This window comes from Lissotriton vulgaris, chromosome 1_2, assembly GCF_964263255.1.
Source record: "Lissotriton vulgaris chromosome 1_2, aLisVul1.2, whole genome shotgun sequence".
NCBI classification, from domain to species: Eukaryota; Metazoa; Chordata; class Amphibia; order Caudata; family Salamandridae; genus Lissotriton; species Lissotriton vulgaris.
This window is the reverse complement of record NC_141686.1, coordinates 199151100-199173532: the sequence shown is the minus strand read 5'-3', so window position 1 is coordinate 199173532 and position 22433 is coordinate 199151100. Positions and strand designations below refer to the sequence as shown.

The 22433-nt window shown below is 46.0% G+C and overlaps 1 protein-coding gene across 1 annotated transcript in view; it reads right to left on the bottom strand.

Annotated features, from left to right (window-relative positions):
• LOC147734917 (glycine N-acyltransferase-like) overlaps positions 1-22433 on the bottom strand; it is a 124262-nt gene that overhangs the window by 48362 nt on the left and 53467 nt on the right. Inside the window, exons 2-3 of the mRNA XM_086953684.1 lie at positions 1978-2062; positions 1-108 (exon numbers count right to left, since the gene is read on the bottom strand). Coding sequence (XP_086809810.1) covers positions 1-108; positions 1978-2055 — 186 coding nt within the window. The 5' untranslated portion in view covers positions 2056-2062. The remainder of the gene's footprint in view (positions 109-1977; positions 2063-22433) is intronic.

Below are 22433 nucleotides of genomic sequence, written 5' to 3'. Positions count from 1 at the left end.
CATTGCTCGTTTCTTGCAAATTACAGTTTCAAATTCAGGCCAGGAATCCACTAGAACCTCCATATTTAAAGGATTTCCACGGTTTATGAAGAAAACCGAACCATAGACCTGGGATTAAGAGGAAAGTGTTAAATAAGACAGACTGCACCTGGAGGCTTTATCATAGACATTGGAGGAATGAAAATAAAAAAACACAGTAAATATTTACATGTGATCATATTCCTGAAAATTATTTCACACTTAAGCCTAGCCGCTGGGAGCAGGGAGGACATTGCACTATTTCAGCAACAAATACACTGACTCCAGTGCAGCCATAAACTCATTACACTTGAAACAGCACAAAGTTGGACTTGGTTTTTGGAAGCACCTGGTTCGCCTTTCACTGTGAAGGTGAAAATGCAGACTGCATCTGTAGGGTAACAGAAAGCCACCTGCAGTTGGCTTCAGTGAGTAAATACATCTGCCTGCAGAGAGATGCCTGGGGTGTGCCTGGGACCCACTTTGTCCTTTTTAGATGGATATCCAGAGGAGGAACACTGACTGTGTGCCACCTCCAAGTGCCGCACCGCTGGTGTGCCTCCTGATGGCTCTTTTGTCTCTGTGCTTATCTCTGTATATATCACATGTGTGTCTCTGCGCCTGTGTGTCTAAGTCAGCCCTGGGGCAAAGTGTTTCCTCATTTGCATGGAACAACGCTACAATGCAAATAATGGAACACCCCCTTAAGATTCTATTTGCATGGTCTGCGTTGTAGAAGGCATCAAACAAGTGGTATGCAGCCCCTTTAAAATGAGTCTGCCACAGGAATGCAGAAAGCCCTTTACACCCCCATGCCGTGGCACTTAATGTGTGATGCCCCATGGATACTTTGGATTAAGTAAGTGGCAGCAAATGCTTGACTGACTCCTTCCTTAATACAAATCCTGCCAATGCTACATGTGTGCCAGCGCTAATTCAAAGCTGCATTCCCTCATTTGCATGGAGTGTGGTTATTGTGTCTGTGCTGGATTAGAAATGCAGGAATAGAGACAAAGGAGCACTGACTACATGCCAGATTGAAATGGTGTACAGTCAGTGGTGCCTTCTCCCAGACCACCCTTTGAAAGTAATGCATGTGGTCCATCAGTTTTAATTCACTGACAGAAAATATGACCTACTAGGAGATGATTGTCTGCTGTAAATGTACATGCAAATGACGTGTATTTAACATGAGAATTGTGATGCTATACAAGAAAATGCATTTTTGAGGTTCTGAAATCTGAAACTGATTTAACTGATAACCTACTGCAATGTGTCTACATATAAGGAAATATACATTTCAGTTGCTATTTATGTCTCTACTTTATACTAAATCAGATGTTATCTTAATTCTCTGGTAAGCAGTATATCTCAATTATTTTATCCATCAAACCTCATTTAGTAAAGTCTAATTAAAATTGCCAGTTATTCCTTATGAAGTCCCTTGGCACTGAACTTTCTACGACTCTTCTCAGTTGCAGTGACTTTAAGAGTGACTTTAAGAAAAAGTAAACAGGGAAGTATTTATTTACTAGCCATTGCTTACTCTTTCTTTAGACCATCAGCAGGTAAAATAGAGTGCTTTGAGGGGCTAAGAATGGGATTGTCCTTATCTTCTCATTAGAGGTAAAAAGTCACCAAAGTCACTCCTGCTAACCTATTGAAATTGTGTGCATCAACATCAATACCTCCTTTCTTGACTGTGTCACTTGTTTCAGCTATACCATCTCCTCCTGGCTCTCCTGTAGAACCTCCATGAACATGATTTCAGCTTGTTGTATTTTTCTACAAGACATTAATTTCCTTTTCACCAACTCAGACCAGATTCTTTACACCTGCCTAAAATCTTCTTCATGGTCTCCTTGCACTCTACTAGCTCGTATCTGTTACTTTACTTGACTAGACAGTGCTGGTTAAATGGTAAAGCAGAAAAGAAGAATGAATAATTTCTTGCCTTACCCTCATAGACTCAGGAACACTTTGTGCAAGAAGGTCCTCTAGCTTCTTTCGATCCTCAGAGTGCTCTAAAGCTAGCATCTTAATTCTGAAAAAAAGATTATACAGATCACTAGAGACCAAAGTAAATAAGTGAGATTCAGTGCTGAAATAAAAATTCTTACGTTTTAATTGAGTAGATTAATTGCATATCTATTTACTTTCTAGGCTGTTATTTGTTTTAAAATTAAATATTTTTTAATGTCTTTTGTTACGTTAATTTTGTAAATATTTAGCAGTATTTATCTCAATAATTAAACTGAATTTTAAGTCATATTTGTTTGATTTCTTTTTATGTATGAATTATGCTTGAATTATGATTTTGTTTTATATGATTTTTGCAAAAAAATATTTTTATACATGAATGTTACTAATGTTAAAATTGTTTCCATAAATGGTTTCCATTGGAATATACTTATTAAATATAACTCTTTTAGGGCCTGTGGGGCTACCAAACCTGTGGTGAGACTGCCCCGTGAGCTTTGTCCTGGTCTTCCGGATGGTCCGGCGGTGGTCTCAGAGAGGGGGTATGTCAGTCCTAACAGGCAGACTGCCACTCTTAGAACACCAACTGCATCTGGGGTGCAAATCCAGGTATTTACTACATATGCCTCCCGAAGGAGGGGGTTGCCATTCCACTACCATTTTCAATTGCAGGTTACATGCCTTGAAAAGGGTATTGAAATGGCAACGCAGATATTGTTGCAGAGGATTCTGTGTAGCCACAGAACTGTGCGCAGGAAACCAGGACCTCAGTGACTTGTGGTGTACCAGAAACTCACTGCAGTACCCAGAACCCCTATCCAAATAGCATCAGGGTCTCATCAGCTCTCCGTCCTACAGCGAAGCTACCAATGATTAGACAACCCAGAATATGCGACTTAGGGTCCTCTCAGGAATTGTGGGAATCAAGAACACTCTTTCATTTTATTGTCTTACTAGTCCACAACATCAGTAATCAGAGACACAGAAAAGTTTAAAATGTTTATTTTAATGACGTGATTTAAAGATGCAGTAGTTTTGCTAACATAAGCAGGCATATGATTAAAACTAATATGATCAGCATTGTTACAATTCCATAAAACACAAAGGGAGAAATCATGTTCTAATGATGGTGGAAACAGGTCATATAGTGCCTTGTGAACCACCCTCACCTGCTAGGAACTAGGTCTTATAATAATAGAAGGTCTCTTAGGCTTGAATGGGGAATCCCATACCTCCAAGATCAGCAGTAGTGAATCACATCACCGGATCAGTACAGTTCTCTGGAAAAGGTTTCTCTTCAAGTGCCCAAATCATGCATGCAGTGCAATATTAAAGGCGCTAGAATTTCAATTAGCTGCAGCTGTGTTCATGCTGTGTCTACAGCGTGGGGCGATCAACCTGAATAACAGCATACATTGTTATGGTGACCTTGAAGATTTCTGCACACAGTGTACAGACTAAGGTCGCAATGTAAGTCTAGGGATGTTAAAAACAAGCCGTTCTCATGCGAGCAAACCATGCAGTCTAACTTACAACAGCACATATGTAGTGTTGTGTGCAAAAGCTGCAAAGTGGCAAAATGGCGTTTAATCTTCTAATAAGCTTATGCTAACATAGCAATCTTTGGAAGCAGGACCCTGTCTTCACTACACCCTACCCTGATCAGAACACATACAAGAAGGGAGGCAATTTTAGGAACGCAGAGTTCAAATTCGAGTGAGACAAAACCAAGTTCAAAAATCGCCGAACTGGATAATTGGAAGTAATAAGTTCAAAGTAGTAAGGAAACATTTAATAAAACAATAAGGGGCAGTTCACAGCCCATCATGAAAATGGAAAAAAAGAAAAAATCTTTCTCGAGTACAGTACGCGTTGAAGCTAGACATATGTCAGTTCAATCCATTAGCATATAGGCACAGTACGTTGCAACTGCCTCCAAGAGGAAATCATTATTATCATCGGAAAATAGTTCAGCCATCCAATTTAATAACATGAAGGAACATACATGTTCTTCGATAGCTGGAGCCTCTAGCACCATCAGAGGACAACCTGGGTTTTCTTTGATATAACTGAGTTCCAGGAAGTCATGTGCAGCGCACATGACTTCCAATTTCCTAGGACTCCATGCGCCGCCACGAGGCCATAATCCCGATACCAGAACAGTCCAACTCATGAGCTACTAAGGAACTCATTAGTCAGGAGACACCGTATTGCAGAGACACAAATCCAGAGCCCTTTCAAAACAGCAATCCAGCACTCCAGGCAATGGAAAACAGGTTGCACGTATGCAAAGTACAAATACCGTAAGGATAATCCATATGCTACACTCAAGGTGGCAAGAGGTAGCGTTGCATAGTATTCAAGGATCCGGTTGCAAAGTTGGAACAGCCGGGGTATGCTGTCTTGTGACACAGACTGTGCAGCCATTTCCGAGCAAGCCAATCAACAGAAGTACACCGGCAGCCAAGGCGAGAATTAATGGTAAACCCCCGAAGATGCTGGAAAAAATAGAATAAAAAAATGCCAATATCACACCAAATATAGGGGCCGATTAGGATTGCGGTGAAACCGCATCCTCCGGGCCGGCGGAAGCCACCGCCGGCCCGGAGGATGCGGATTCACCGCTGTGGTGATTGCAAAGACCCCCGCCAGATTAGGATGGCAGGGGGTCATCTGCGGACGGGAAGACCGTCCGCCGCTTTTCCGCCACGGTCCCGCGACGGAAAAGCTCTAATATGGTGGCGGTGTCTATCAGATACCGCCAGCCATATTAGGATTCATGCGGAAACATGCTTTTCCACTGCCGGTTTTCTGCCGTGGAAAAGCATGTGGTCTTTGGTGTTTGGGGGCCCGTTGCGGGCCCCCAGAGAGTCGGAGTTGGGGGGTGCACATGAGGGGTACCTATGGTACCCCCCAGGATTTACATGCACAAAGCGGCAGGCACCGCGCGGTGCCTGCCGCTTTGTGCATGTAAATGTTAAACATGCATTTTTAACCTTGCGGCGGGTGCTGCTTGAAGGTTAAAGATGCAGGATGTGACCGCCAGGGTGGCGGTCACATCCTAATTGCACCGGAGGGACCGCCGCTGCCCCTGTGGACGATCCCTCCACCTCGGGGGTGGTGGACGGACGCAGGTCCGTCCGCCATCCTAATAGGCCCCATAGTTTGGAATGAAGTCACAAGGCCAGGGCTTACTTTTTAAAAAAAATGCGCCAAGCCATTTGTCGATGAGGCATTGAATATTGTGTGAATCAAAGCGCCGAAATGCAGTGGGAGATAAGTATTTAAAAGTGCATGCACCTCGGTGCGGGTGTTTGCCAAATGTTTCACGGGAAAAAGTAAGAGCAACTTCTTTCTGGGACAATATAGTGCTTATTCGACTTATCTTGTAGAACTCTGCTTTCAAGGTCGGAATGGAAGGCAAGATTGACACATCAAGCTTCCCATGCGGAGGCGGGAAAAGCACATTCTTACAGAAGACTACACGTTGGAAGACGGTCACAATATACGGAATCCCTGCCAGCATGAAGCAGTAATCTTCATTAGTTAAAATTAAATAGCTACCATTAGCTAGTAACGTGCAATTGTATGCTCTTGCAAACCAGTGACTGATCAGGTGTAGAAGTGCACTCTCCGCCTTTAAATAAACTTCTTTACCCTCCCTCAGGCATGTATAGGTGAATGGGAGAGACCAAACCTCATGGAGATAGGCGCTTCCCAATGGTTCATATCTGCCTATGGCATAGTGTTTCATATATGAATTGAATTTAAACAAGGGAAAAGGCAGTGTTATTAAAGCATGAATGAGCCATACAGCTGAATTAGATTCGGCAATAAAAAAAGGTAAAGATTCCAACTTTTAAGGATGCAAAAGTGAATATGCAGCATCCTTCATGAACATGAATTGTTGTTTTTCAGTCAAATTAAACGGTAAATATAGAAAAGAGTTTGTAAAGTCCAAGCAAACTGCATAATAGAACGTAATTGATTTTGACCATGGTACGAAACAGATACTTCATCCTGCACAATATCAACAACAGATAAAACAATATTATCTAATGTGTATATTTGGGAAGAAAGAGCATTGATGCTATTATCAACAACTGCAAGCACTTTTTCTAAATTAGCGTGATCAATGGCTCTCAATCTAGAAGCACCTTCAATTTGAGACAGTTTCCAAATTTCGTTGCACATAGCAGATATACATGTTTTTGGCCTGCCTCCTACACGGCCTTTAACAAAGTCATTCAAATCAACATCGTCAGACAATTTGGACAAATGAAGCTTAACTGACGCTAAGGTGGAATGCCTAAGCCAGTTCTGACATTGATTGCCTACTGAATAGGTAGTAACAGAATGGGCATTTTCAAAACTGGGATCCACCCTAACCTGTGTATAGCCAGGGGCCATAATAACCAACCTTGGGGATCCAAGCTGGAAATATTAAAAGAGGAATTTTTTATTAGGGCCCGCAATTCATCCAGGGACTTATCGGTATGATTGTTCCATGTAGGGTATTCCCCCAATTCAGGAATGGAAGGGATATTTAATTGTTTAAATGTTGCCAATCCAAAGTAAGTAGTTTGTGAAATAGTCTAATTCAAAAACAACATGTGGTTCGGGATTAGACATGCACAATGCAAAGCTTCAGTGCCGTTCACTTGCCAGCTTTTAGAACCCCAAACAGACTTAAGATCAATAGTATCTTTCCACAGCTATCAGTAAAATCATGAAGATTCCCAAAATAAACACTAATGTAAATCTTTGGAAATCAAATCTATTTCCATATCTGGGCCAAAGAGTGTACTGTACTGTATGGAGCGAGCATGGGATAAGATCTCTGGGTGATATCATGAAAGGTGATGCTCTCTATAGCTTTGACGACCTACAGAAGATGTATGGGATCCCCGGTACCCACTGGATTTTATATGAACAAATTTCTCAAACACTATTAGCACAAAGACCAAAGATTTTGATACCCCCAGATAGTCAACTGGCTGAGTACCTAAAAAAAGGGGGAAAGAAGATAGGTACTGCCTACAACTTTGCGTTGCTCGCCCTCACAGACGATCTGGAGAAAACAGAGGCCACATGGGCATAGAAATTGGGGGATCCGGATGTCGATATAGACCTAGCCCTAATATTAAGTAAGAAAGTTTTTCGTGCAGTAAACTTTAGGTCTCAACATTATAAGACGTTGTTTAACCTATACCATACCCCTGCGAAATTGTATGGGTGGGGAATTAGAGAAAATGATAATTGCCCCAAATGCAACTCAGGCCCGGCAGACCTATTGCATATGTTTTATGACTGCCCTAATTTGGTCTTATTACGCAATGAAATAACTTTATTTTTGGAGGGGCTGCTAGGTATTAATATCAACCTATCCCCTACCCTGGTTATTACAGGGATAGACAATAAACATCATGTCGAGAGAGATACCCAAGCGTTATTGTTCATTGCAGTAGCGGTATTACGACTTCTTGTCTCGGCTGGGTGGAAGGATACCGTTGCTCCTACATTTCAATTGTGGTTATCCAGATTGTTAGGTATGCATAACTTAGAAGCATGTTTATATGGATTTAAGGGGAGGACAGCTCGAGAATTTGGTAGAAATATTTGGGAGCCCTTGAAGAAATGGAGGAACTAACAAAAAGATAAATTACATTATTTATGAGTGTTTTAAACTGATCAATGTATTTATAATAGGAATATGAACCCCCCATGAATTATGAATTATGAATGTACATATTTATACTATTTTTGTATTGTGCTGACTAACTTTTTTTTTTTACATTCTGAATTTTATACATGTATAATTTTTCTATTGAATATGTATTGGATTTTAATGGAATTACACCTTATTTTTCAATAAAAAAAAAGTATCTTTCCACAGCTCATAACCCGCTATAGCTAATTGATCGATAAAGGTCTTTGAATGCAGTAATTTAGTGTGGGTGAGTCTAACTTTGGAAGAGGGCTTAGCAGTCATCTTAAAATAAAAGGCTTCTGGATTGTATTGAATAAAATCAGTAAAACAAGTAAACTTATTTAAAAGAGTTTTGGAGCTGCCTTCAATGGGAGCCGGACAATGTTCCCACTTTGTATAATTAACCACATTTCTAAACGTGTTTGCTTTATGAAGAAAATGATTGCCATAGTGTTGGTAGCAGAATAAGTCTGCATAATTAGCAGAGTCTAAATACAAATCTTCAGCATCAAAAGCAGCATAATATTTCAAATCCGAAAAAAGAGCCTCTATGGCTTGAACATCCCAATAATCAGAGCGTATGTTTTGTTTTGTTTTACAATATACCCCATTGAAACACGAAGCACATTAGGGACATTTATAACCACCAGAGGGCCATGTAACTGAATTTTAACAGCATCCCATACAATCCCATCTAATTCAGGCCAAGCTGTGATGTTGACAAAAGTCTGGTCCCTCTTCATGATGTTGGACGAGGAGTGGGGTGCCAAAGTTCCATCAATTAACCTAATTGTAGATCGTTCTTTAACATAATGTCCATTTATTAGGCGGACAAATACAACTACTAATGCAATTGACATGAATAAAAAAATTGAAATAAGTACAAGGCAAATGTAAGTCCAAGGGGTTATCAATTTTTTTTATAAACTAAACAGCAAAAATATAAATTTTCGACAAGAACCTCGATGTGGTAGAGTCAGTATCAAATGAAAAGCGTGACTGGTCAACCTCACTTGTCTGCACATCAGGCAACAACACATCTGTGGGATAAGTATACTCAGTATCTTCATGGGGATCACCAGCCGGTGAATTCAATAATGGATTAGAAACTGTATGCATCTCAATGGCAAAGCCAGGCCTGATGGTGTTTGCGAGGCCAAAACAGTTTTCTCAGCATTGCTGAACAAGATACCGCTGGAGTCATACTAATAAGAATCGGCCACTCGCTGTAATTTGACATTGTCAATGGAGATGTACCTGTTATCCTTGCGACAAGGAAGTGGAGGTAAAATTACTGTTCTTGTACCCTGCACGGTTCATTCAATCCACAACGGAATAGCCCTCAGGCCTCTACGGAGACGAAAATTTGACCTGCACCCACAAAGACCTCATGGCATCCTTGTACGCCTTAGAGGTGAACGTTGGACCCTGGTCAGAATGAAGGGTGCCACATGCAAACATTTTCACAAAGACCCTCAAATCCCGTTTGACAGTTCGATCACCAGCACTACGTTGTGGCTAGAGCCAAAAAAAGCAAATGCACGAACCTACTGCAACTAAGATGTACTTATATGCAGTATCTGAGGAGAAAGGACCGCAGTGATCTAAATAAACACACCCAAGTGGTTTATTAAATATGTACAACTTTGTTTGTGGTGGCCGCACAGCAATTGCAGGTTTAATCTGTTGGCATATGTCACAATTAAGGACATAATCACGTGTCTGTTTGTACAATCCGCACAACTAGTAATGCTGCTGTAAGATAGAGACAGTCGCTGAAACGCCCACATGCGACGAGGCCAAGGCCTCATAAGCAGCTGTTATCAAGGTTTGCCTGCGGTCCGCGTTGGGAATCAATCTGTCACCAACGTTGTTAATTCTCACATAGGGAACTTTATCAGGACTTAAATGATGAGAGTATTTAGAAAGGAAACCGCTAGGGTAATTACCTCCCTTCTCTGTTGCAGCAATGGCTGCCAAGATGTCATCATCAATCTTACTTTTGGAACGTGTAACTTCTACTGCTACATATGTTGCTACTGCTGTCTTTGCTGCTTTGTCAACAAGAAACTTACCAACAGTGTGTACTCTGATGCGCTGATGACCAAGAGTATGAATATCAAACACGAGTGGCAGACGTTCTTTAAGTTCCGTGACTCGAACCTGTAGCATTTTGTGTTTGATTGTGCCACCTTTGGAATCACAATATGGCCGGGATGCCTGTCACCCCCTCCCAACACAATCCCCAAGGATGGGAAGACGGACGCAGTTCTGAACTTTTGGAAGGCGGGAGGGAGTTACCCTCCCGGCCGTATTTATTAAAATATGAAACAAAATTAAAATATTAAAATAACAGTTTCATATTATGTACAATTTTATATTTATGACATTACGATGCAGACATGTTCATTGGCTAACCTTAACAAATCTCTAATACAAAGGTTCTCCTAGCCGAGTCTAAGCATCCTACAAATGCATACTTTCTAAATAAAATTGTACATCCTAACATTACGGGCCAACGGCAAGGTCGTAACCGGTGTCAGGTCCCCACTACCAACATTCCCCCCTCACGGTGTGAGGGGCGGGCGCACAGAGGACTGTACCTCTGTGCCAACTTCCAATTTCCCTTGTCTTAGCGGGGGCCCTTTATTTAACTCGACGCCATCTTAATGGTCGTCCGAGGACTCGTGTGAGGTGTCTAGAAGGTAGCGTGGACCCCCTCCCACCCCACACTGCTTCTCACATCCGCCGTCGCGGATATCCTGGCCCTGGGAAATTCGTAGGAGGGGCATCTCGCCGCCTCCTCCCCTGGGAGGGGCCTATGACCGCCTTCCCTTCGGCGACCCCATACTTAGTGGGTGCCGCCTCCCCGTGTGAGGGGCCAATGGCCGCCTCCCCCCGGGCGCTCCCATCCATAATGGGTGGCGCCCCCCTCTAGGGACCTTGAAATTACTGCTCACCGATCATAACCTTACCGCCCGACCAAAAAATAAATACGACGTTTTAACTACCTATTGAAGAAGAAAATTAAACTTTACGTTGCAATATTCATCGTCTTTAACTTAAACATTCCACACATCTTTCAATTAGACTGTGATACTAGCCTTACTGGGGAGAAAGATATCATGCAGTACATCATTTTATTGCAGCACAGACATCGACATCTTTATTAATCACTACATCAGGAGAAAAGGATATCATCAAAGCAAAACCAATTTTATTGCAATACTAACGTTGCCATAAGGGGCTGGTGGGTCAAAAATTGCTCCTTGTTCCGTCGAGGGCTCACGTGCAACGAGACGGTGCAGCTTCCAAGCACAGGAACAAGAGGATGCTTCTTGGATTGTTGCTCCTTTTATTCTTCTTCGGGAGGGCGTGTACCCTCCACAGGTACGCCTACGGGGCGTGGCCGACGGTGTAGGTGTCTAGGACAACCCTCCTTGGGCGGGAAAAAGGCGCGCCCCGGCTACGCCGCTTCGGGCATACCAGCCGAAACACGCCCCCCGCCCAAAATGGTTTCCCGGGGGGATCCGGGCCCCCTACCATACGTTCGGGGGGACCGAGTGGTCGCCCCTTTCCATATGGCCGGGATGCCTGTCACCCCCTCCCAACACAATCCCCAAGGATGGGAAGACGGACGCAGTTCTGAACTTTTGGAAGGCGGGAGGGAGTTACCCTCCCGGACGTATTTATTAAAATATGAAACAAAATTAAAACATTAAAATAACAGTTTCATATTATGTACAATTTTATATTTATGACATTACGATGCAGACATGTTCATTGGCTAACCTTAACAAATCTCTAATACAAAGGTTCTCCTAGCCGAGTCTAAGCATCCTGCAAATGCATACTTTCTAAATAAAATTGTACATCCTAACATTACGGGCCAACGGCAAGGTCGTAACCGGTGTCAGGTCCCCACTACCAACATTCCCCCCTCACGGTGTGAGGGGCGGGCGCACAGAGGACTGTACCTCTGTGCCAACTTCCAATTTCCCTTGTCTTAGCGGGGGCCCTTAATTTAACTCGACGCCATCTTAATGGTCGTCCGAGGACTCGTGTGAGGTGTCTAGAAGGTAGCGTGGACCCCCCTCCCACCCCACACTGCTTCTCACATCCGCCGTCGCGGATATCCTGGCCCCGGGAAATTCGTAGGAGCGGCATCTCGCCGCCTCCTCCCCTGGGAGGGGCCTATGACTGCCTTCCCTTCGGCGACCCCATACTTAGTGGGTGCCGCCTCCCCGTGTGAGGGGCCAATGGCCGCATCCCCCCGGGCGCTCCCATCCATAATGGGTGGCGCCCCCCTCTAGGGACCTTGAAATTACTGCTCACCGATCATGACCTTACCGCCACAGGCCGGATAGTTGACCGGCTATCCGGCCCCCCACACTCCTACTAAAGGTCATGCTTTTTACAAACCCTATGAAGTCTCCTATGAGTAAGACATTCCCCTCCCGGGACAAATGGACCCCATCTTCGAGATACATGTGATCCCCCCGAATACATCCATGCGGAATACAGTGCAACTGCGCCGAGCAAAACAACCTACCAAGTTTGTTATTGACTTTCTTTACAGAATGATTCAAAGCTGATACTGAGAGGGCCCCCCGCCACCTTTCTGGGAATCATGTGTGACCATGCTATCGTGCACCCCGGGACCCTTCTTGCCAACCAGCTAACAGTGGATAGAATGCTCTCGAGTATTACTCGCCTACCGAGCGTCACTAGATCATTGCCCCCCAGGTGTACTATGATTACAGACGGCGGTGACCTTGTCCGCTCTAACAGTCCCTCAACAAAACGTTGAAATTGGTCAATACAGAGCCCGCCCCTTCCGTAGAAGGTCACCCTGTACCCGTATTCCCCAGCTGCGTGAATCATGTCACCTGCTTTGAATACGTCCGCGGCACGCCTCACGTATGAGTGGCCCACGACCCACACCACTCTCTCCACAGTCGGTGATCTTTGACCGCTGGTCCCCAGGTGTCTGGTCGACTGCACAGTACGCCCCGCATAGTATGCTTGCGAAACTGTAAACCAAACAGAAGACAAGAAGCGTGAGTGCATGACATTGGCTTCACAACATGTGCAACCGCACATACCTTTTATAACAGTTCGAGGACCAACGCCCCAATTGTTTCACCTGTTTCACACTTTGACCCCTGGCTGTAGCCTCTGTAGCAGCCCCGATCCTAAAGGAATGGGTCCCAAAATCGCCCGGGTCCAGGCCCACTGCCGCGATTGCCATTGTAAATACCCGCTGAAACTGAAACCTAGTCAGTGGGGTGGCGTCGGTGTGTCTCAGCAAGCTTCCCCCCCATGTTACAGCCCTTTGCGCTAAATAATCCTCAACGCATTTCACCGGGCACATGGGGGACCCTCGCATGCGCTGGACAACAATACTGTCCCCCATAGCACCTTGATCGGTCTTGGACATGGCTATTGTGATTACCATTGAATCACCCTTGATCATAATGTGTTCCCGACACAGTCCTCCCCCCACATCCTGCTTATTTTTTGCCACCAGCTCGCTCACCCGCATAGCCCCATGGAATGCTAATGCGAAAGCGGCCCGGAACAGCACTGCCTCGGACTGGGAGGAACATGTTGCGGGGAGTACTGACATCAACAGGGACAATCTTTCTAACCCAATCGGACGCCTCTCGTCAGCTCTATGACCCTCGAGGCGTTGCCACCCACATAGTGCCTTCTTTACCAGAAAGGACGATGTGGGGTCCTTGATGCCATGCGCCTGTGCCATGAATGCAATGGCGGCCCGGTGCCTATTGGCCGATGCCGCAGATCGGCCTGCCTTGTGGAGTGCCACCAAAAACTTTAGAACATACTCCTCGTGGCCCCAATTATCCCCTCCCGCTGGACCCAAAAATGCACAATAGGAACGAAACGCTCCTTCGTATGCCTTCCTTGTCCTGGGGGGCTAGGCTTGCTCCCACGAGGTCCTGTAATCCGGGGCACCGAGTAACCAGAGAGCTTCGGGAAATGGTGCTGCCACTAGGTCCGCGGAAGGTAGATAACCCCTGAATGCCTGCATATGGGAACGAGAGAGTGCATCAGCCGCTTGGTTCAACACACCCGGCACGTGCCTCGCCGTAAACTGTACGTTCAGTCTCATGCAAAGTAGTACAATTTCTTTCAATAATCTCAATATCCACTTGCAGCGTGCTGCTTGATTATTTATACATTCAACAACGGTCATGTTGTCGGACCAAAACACCACTGTGCGATCACGAAACTCATCCGGCCATGCCTTCAGAGCCACAAAAATAGGGAACAGCTCAAGAAACCCAATGTTACCTGTGAGCCCACTGGTGTGCCACCACATCGGCCATGTTTGTGCCGACCATCGATTACCGAAGATGGCGCCAAATCCCACGCTCCCTGCCGAGTCGGTCCACAAACCCAGCTCGTCGGAGGACGCTGGTGACTTGCCCCACACCACTCGACTGTTGAAATCCGCCAGAAATGCCAACCATATGCGCATGTCCTGGCGAACCTCTGCAGACAGTCTGGTGCGATGGTGTCCTTCCTTGAGACCAACCATGGCTTGTGCAATAGAGCGGGAAAAGGGGCGGGCCATTGGTATCACTCGTAGGGCAAAGTTAAGCTGGCCCACTGCTTGTTGCAACTGATGGAGAGTAACCTTCTCTTTGCTAATGCACAGTTCCAGGGAGGCCCTGAACTTCGCTACCTTCCCCACCAGCAAACGGAAACATCCTTTCACCGAATCAAGCTCAATTCCAAGAAACTCGAGTGAAGTGGATGGTCCGACCGTTTTACCGGGTGCCAATGGCACCCCAAACCTCTTCATGAGAGTGCAAAATTCCTGCAACGCCAGCGCACACTGTGTGTCACCAGCAGCCCCCAGGAACAAAAAATCGTCTAGGTAATGCATAACCTGGGTATGGCCAGTGGCTTTGGTGAACGCCCATTGCAGAAAACAACTGAATTTTTCAAAATATGCACAAGAAATAGAACAACCCATTGGCATACATTTATCCATGTAGTAGCGTCCCTGAAACACAAAGCCTAACAGACGCTGATCCTGTGGGTGTACCGGGAGCAACCGGAACACTGACTCAATATCCGATTTAGCCATCAGCGCTCCGGGCCCCAGACGATTCAACATGGCGACGGCCTCATCGAAGGATGCGTACCGCACCGAACAAACTCCTGGATCAATCGCATCGTTCACCGAAAGACCCCTTGGGGCCGACAGATTATGAATTAACCTAAACTCACCTGGGTCCTTCTTGGGGACTACTCCCAACGGTGAACAAACGAAATTAGGGACTGGCGGGTGCCTATATGGGCCAGCAACCCGGCCCCGGGCAACCTCTTTTGCAATCTTACTTTCCACCACTGCCGTATTCTGCTGTACCCACAGTTGGTTTTTACATAGTGATTCCCCCCAAAAATCCCCCGCCGGGATGTGGAAACCATATGAGGAACCATCCCGCAACACCCCAGCAGAGACATGGTCAGGGTATTCATTTAGCCAGGGGATCATTGCCATGATATCTACGGGGGTAGGTAGCGGTACCCCATGGTCGACATTAGACCTGTTTGGTCCCACCTCTACCCCCTGTATCACCATTCTTGGCTCTGCACGAACTCTCAGGGTGCGAAGAATGTCTGCACCCTGCACACTCATGCCTGAACTTACATGTCCCTTGTGGCCTCGTGCACTTGCCTCTGTTAAAGTTCCAACAAACCCCTTTTTTACCTCCGTTCCCACCATTCCTTGATTGGTGGTCACCATTGGCGCCTGCCCGAAAGGGTGCCGCCGAATGTTGGCGGGAGGGCGCCGACCCATTCCCGCCAAGCGAAGACGACTTGGTCGGGCCCGGCAGGAGCTGCTTCTGCCAAGAGATGGAGTCGAGACAATCCCAGGTCAGGGATGAATCGTGCTCCTTGGCCTTACGAAACTTACTATCATAACCCAACCATTCATTGCCTTCATATGATTCATAGAAATCCATTATACGCGTCTGATAGCAGGCTAATTCAGTCAACACTTCGGGCCTACGTTCCCCCATGATAGCGGTAAACATTGCAAATGCCCTGTCCCAATTTGAGATCGTCTCATCAACGGCTGAAACCCGCCATTTTTGCACGCCACACATTCGGGTGCCACAAATCTTTCTGACTTTTAACATACTCCACCTCGTGGTGGTCGGTCAACAAAGAAAACATATTTACATATTTATCAGCCCAAATCAACTCTTTCGTGGCCAGCGGAATATGTTGGACCACTTTTTCCCTTCTTGAGGGTATCGCTCCCTCCCTCGCCATTGGCAATGGCTGCTTACCCGAATCCGTAGCTGGTCCCGTTGTCTTTCCAACGCCAGACGCCGGTCGATCCGAGGGAACCTGTGGGGAGACAACAGGGAGATTCGCCTTCGCAGCATCTCTCGATTGCCGCAACTGCTTCATTAGTAATCTGGCCTATTCGGCCGTGTCTCCTGGTGCCTTACCACCTTCGGTATTTTTGCCGAGCCATGCGGCTAACTGGACGGCCAGCTCCGGAGGCATATCCTCCTCGTTAGTGGGCGTCACTACAACCGGAATCGGTTGGCCTGCGTCGGGGATCGGAACCAGGGTCTCTACTGGACTAACCGGGCTTGCCGGGGGTGACTTGGGAACTGGGGCCTCCCCCCCTGCCGCCCTGTTCCTGGCCCTTTTACCTCTCCCAGCAGGGACTACTCCCGGCAATGCTGGGCCGATTACCTTCTTCGGTCTGCCCGGGTTGTTTATTGCCGCCATCTGTTTTTTCATGCTCGCCATTTCTTTCATTAACATGCGGAGCATCTGGTTAGTCCCTGCCTTCTTTCCGGCTTTTTGCCAGGCATCGTTGTCGAATATTCGATCCTTGTTGCGTACGAGGTCCTGTATCCGAGGTACGGAGTCGCTGAAAGAGAAACACAAGAATTACAAGTTCTCAAAAATTGCTCCTTGTTCCGTCGAGGGCTCACGTGCAACGAGACGGTGCAGCTTCCAAGCACAGGAACAAGAGGATGCTTCTTGGATTGTTGCTCCTTTTATTCTTCTTCGGGAGGGCGTGTACCCTCCACAGGTACGCCTACGGGGCGTGGCCGACGGTGTAGGTGTCTAGGACAACCCTCCTTGGGCGGGAAAAAGGCGCGCCCCGGCTACGCCGCTTCGGGCATACCAGCCGAGACACGCCCTCTGCCCAAAATCGTTTCCCGGGGGGATCCGGGCCCCCTACCATACGTTCGGGGGGACCGAGTGGTCGCCCCTTTCCATATTCATTCTGAGTCCAAAAGAATACATTTTCATTGTAAGACTAAACACAGTAGTAAGAGTCACTTACAATAAGAGTAGTCACACAAGGATCAGCGTACTCCAGTGCAAGCACCAGAGCATGTAGCTCTGCCAACTGGGCGGTACGGTCCCCTAATGTCTGAGTATGCATCACATGGGACTTGAACTCTCCATTCACTGCGGTAACCACCACTATTGCGCAGGCCGAAGAATAAGCATGCTTTGACCCTATAACCAGTTGCGCTGAACTGTCAGTGTAAATTATATGATGAAGTCCTCAAGCGGGCGCAAGGACAAAGGAGCAGGATGAACAAATTCATACTGTAAATATTACTGAGTTTGCAATGAGGAATCAAAGATAAAAGTGACATCGGGAGAAGTCAAGGATGTGGCCCATTGTATCCAATGAGGATGCAAAGCTTTTGAATTTGGTACACTGGCTTTCTTCACTGCCTCCAGGGCAGGATACAGTGTAACAACCAACATGCGTCTCCCCTGCGACAGCGCTCTCTCTTTCAGAATCGCCATCTACACTGCAGTCAAAACTTTTTCGACAGTAGAAAATTGCATTTCAGCCGAAGTGTACAAGTGTGACTTGTAAGCAATGGGGACTCTGTCTCCTTCATTAAACGTCAGGTACGTGAAACCCACTGCGCCTGGCACAATTCTTATTACCAGGTTTTTGTGGTTATCACAAGTCAGTAAGTATTTAGATTGAAGAAGATCAGACTGCAAAGATTTCAGTATAGCTGAATGTTCTGACAGCCAGCAAGATTTGGTAAAAGTAGGTCGTATCAAGGCATTGATATGCTGGGCGTAATCGGGAATGTAAGTACGCCCAAAAATCAAAAAAAACAGTAAAGATTGTAGTTTTTTCAGAGTTGTTGGAAAGCGCAACTGTGGGCATTTCTCCAGGAAGTGAGGTGCTAAACCTCCATTGTTGAGCTCAGAGCCCAGGAACAACACTGTGTACTCTGCAATGTGAGATTTTGCAAAGTTAAACTTGTAACTGAAGTCCGCAAACATAACAATGATGCAGTCAATGCGAAACATATGCCGCCATAATTCGTCATCTGTGAGAGAATTATCATCAACATACGAGTGCGCATCAGGGTCGATGAGCTCTAACAGAGAGCCAACATGCGCGGCAAAGACGCTTGGACTATTTTTGCAGCCCATCCCTAATCTTTTGAACTGTCGTTGTTTGCCACCAGAAGTAAAAGCTGTCCATTGACTACCATAGAGGACAGTTTATTGCTAAAAAAGCCATTGGATAGGTTAAGCGTCATCTTAAACCATTTTCTCACGAGACTAACTACCAGGGCCGAACTGTGAGTATTCTGCACCACGCAGGTACGACAATGGGAGTTCAAATACCGGTAATCCAGTACTAGGCGGTACGACCCATCAGGTTTGGCCACAGTAAAAAGAGGATTATTCATGGGTGACACGCGTCTCAATTACACCCTGATATTCGAATTGTTCAAGGATTTCTGCAACTTGAGCTCTCGCTTCATGCCGCATGGGATATTGGGTTTGAGTCTGTGGCATAGACCGTAGTGGAATCTCATGTCTGGGTGAAAGTTTGTCCCATCCACATTGAGTACGGTGCAAAGCTGGTGCAAGCACCTTAGCCCACTCTTCTGCAAAATTCTGTGTCTGCTCCTTCAGCACTGTGTGAGCGAAACTGGTGAGGATTACCTCCTCTCCCCTCAGAGCACCAAAACTAAAGGTGGGGGCCAGTCTGCCTCTGCTAACAAAATGTCATATGTAGAGGTCAGTTTCTCCTCAAAAATCCCTATTATTGTACATTTTAAGTCACCTTCAATGAAAAGAACTATGTCATATAGTCTATCAGGGGGAGCCACTCTAGTGTCAGCTGTTTCTACAGTGATGAACTTGTCAGTTGCCACACTACTGTAATCTCTGCAGCGCTGTCAAGCAGTGTTAGTACCCATGTCACGTTCCGAAGCTGTGTTCTCACTATCCGTGGCATACCTTGCGGTTAATGCAGCAAACTTCTTTTGCTGAAACTGAGGGTATTGACGCTGAAAGTCATCCTGCGTGCCTTTACCTTCCATCTGGCGGGGCTGCTCACCACCTTGTGGGGCACCCCGACCTCTTCCGCGGTCTCCTCCACTGGTTTCTGAGACTGATGTTTCCTGCAAAGAACAAGGAGAACGTTGATCAGGAACCTGAAATACATCAGGTGACTTAATACTCATGCGGTCGCGCAAATCATATGTGCGCACAGTAAATACAGGTATCTGTGATGCAGGACGTGACCCGTGTTCCTTTTGCTGCTTCCCCAGTTTTTTGGATTTCCAACTTTATTTAGGAAAAATTGGCCGGTTGTCTTTATTAGACTTTGCCGTCTGAGTTTGCGGTTGAGCTGCTACTTTAACAAAAGGCTTAACACCTAAACTACTGCGTCCAATGGTCTCATAAGCATCCCCAATAATTTTCGGTAACTGCTGGGGTTTATCGGCATCAGGGACAATGCACAAAGCATTAGACACCTGAAAGTTTGCCGCAACCTCACTAAAATTAGCAAGGATGAAATCGGAAACGACATCAAGCCTCATTCCCAATTCTACAGCCGCCTCCCAGCCGTGTTGATCCTGAACACGCTTGATCAGGGAGGGCAGGACAGTCATAGATGGCGTGCCACAGCACTTTGCATAGACTGTAGCAAATACTTTACCCCAAGTCTCACAATCTGTTACCTCCGTCACTAAGTCTTTCTGCAAACTAATTGTCAGAATCCTGTGTTTCTCAACGGGAATCGTATAAGGAAATACTGCTTCAAGTTGGTCAAATTTCTCGGCAAGCCAAAAAGGCATTTCATCCTTATCTTGGGGGCACTTGTCCATAACCAAATTAACCATGACAGGACTCATTTTTATCCTAGCCGGCCCAACTGGTTGCAACGCTGCTCAAGGTGCCCCACCTGGATGTTCCAGGAAACGTATTGCACTAAAGCCCTGAGCACCCCTACAACAGAGGCATAAATGACTCTCAAGTCCGCAACACGGACTGTAAGGTAACGTGGGTGAGGAATAAACCCAGACAAGACAGGCCAAGTGGCCCCAGGAATAGACAAGGGACCCAAACGAACTGCACCCATGGGTTCGGGAAGGACGCCATTTAACCAAACATGATGCTGCCAAGCTGAAACTGGAACCTCCTGTATCCTATATAGTGTATACACAGCAGGCACTGCCGAGTGAGTGTAAGTATGGAACGGGTGTGCAGCATTGGTACTCACCAGAAAGAGAAAGTCATGCCTTCAACGCATACCCCAAAAGCCATCAAGTGATTGCGAAGGGGTACCCGACAATGCGAGCGATATCAACATCACCCACGAGAACACAGTAAAGAAAAAAACAATCTAAATGAATTGTAGCACAAACGGGTAGTAATTCAAAATATGAACCTTTTTAAAATATCAAGCTTGAATGAACCTATAATCTATCCATTTAAGTAGGTTAGTCCGTCACTACTGTCTACCAGAAATAGGAGTGAGGGTGTCATGGACTTATATTAGCACTACTCGAGAATCTCAAATATAAGAGCAAACTTTAGGCCACCACCGACGACATCAAGACCCTGCAGGGCAACGGCAAGACCGCAGCACTCATCTTCCTAGACCCCTCCGCCGCCTTCGACATTGCCTGCCACCGCACACTACGCGCATGCCTCCACGCTGCAGGGATCCGAGACAAGGCTCTGGAATGGTACCACCTCCTTCCTCCCTGGCAGAACACAGAGCGTCCGCCTCCCCCAATTTCGGTCCGAAGCCTCTGAGATCATTTGTGGCATACCGCAGGGATCCTCCCTCATCCCAACCCTGTTCAACATTTACATGGCCCGCTTGCACACGTCGCCCGACAGCATGACCTCAACATAATCTCCTATGCCAACCACACTCCACTGATCCTCCCCCTCACCAAGGACCCAATCACCGCCAAAGCCAACCTCCACGAAGGAATGAAGGCCATCTCCGACTGGATGAAGACCAGCCGTCTGAAGCTGAACTCGGACAAGACGGAGGTCATCATCTTCGGCTTCAACCCTTCAACCTGGGACAACTCCTGGTGGCCGATGGCACTGGGAGCAGCCCCGACACCCACCGACGACGCACGCAACCTGGGAATCATCCTCGACTCAATGCTCTCAATGACCAAGCAGGTCGATGCCGTCTCCTCCTCCTGCTTCAACACCCTCCGCATGCTCCACAAGATCTACAGATGGATCCTGACAGATACAAGAAAGACAGTCACCCAGGCACTCGTCAGCAGCAGACTCGACTACGGAAATGCCCTTTACGCGGGAGCCCCAACCAAGCACATCAAACGACTACAATGCATCCAAAACGCCTCGGCATGACTGATCCTCAATGTACCAAGCCACCACCACATCAATCCCCACCTGAGGAACCTGCACTGGCTCCCCGTCAGCAAGAGGATATCCTTCAATCTCCTCATGCACGCACACAAGGCACTCCACAAGATCGGCCCAGCCTACCTCAACAGACGGTTCTCCTCGCCACCGTCCCGCACATCCGAAGAACAACCACCGGCATGAGATCCTTCTCCCACCTCGCCGTCAAGACATGGAACACCGTGCCACTGAGCCTATGAAAGACCCAAGACCTGCTGACCTTCGGGAGGATGCTCAAGACCTGGATGTTCGATCAGTAGCGCCGCACCACAGCGCCTTGTGATCCTTGCACGTATGTAGTGCATTTTACAGTGCGCTTTACAAAGGACTAATTGATTGGTTGGGTTCTGTTGTATTCATTTTTTTTAAGGTTGTTTAGTGGTAGTATATGTCAATTCATTCTTTTCTGTAATGCAGTAGGCCATACTATAGTTTTGTAGTAGTAGTTTACCATTTTAAACATTGTTCTGTGTTCTACTATGTTTATAGAGAAGTACTGTAATACAAATTTTGTATTTGGTATGCATATATTTTGTGAGGGTGGATTTGTCATTTTTTCTTTCTGGTTCAGAAATTGGAGTGAATTGTTTGGTGGAGTTTTTATTATTTCAAAGGAAATATTTGGTTTCTGTGGACCAGTGTTTATTTTTAATTTGTAATATTTTACGGTTCCTAATGACTGGATTATTTCAAAGGATTTAGTTTGAACACTTCATTTTTGCGGGAGGTTCTTTTGTATTCATTTTTGATATTTTTTGTGGATTTGATTTTTGGACGATGGAGGTAAATGAAGAACTTGAGCTATATAGCTCTGAACATGAAGTATATTTTGGGGTGGGAAATGCCATATTGAAATATGAATACATACTTTGCTTTAGTGCAATGAAACTTTTTTATTTTCTATGTGTGATTTAATGTGCGAGCTGTTGTTTTTATTGTTTTAATATTGTTCATGTTCCTTTGCATATTTTAAATA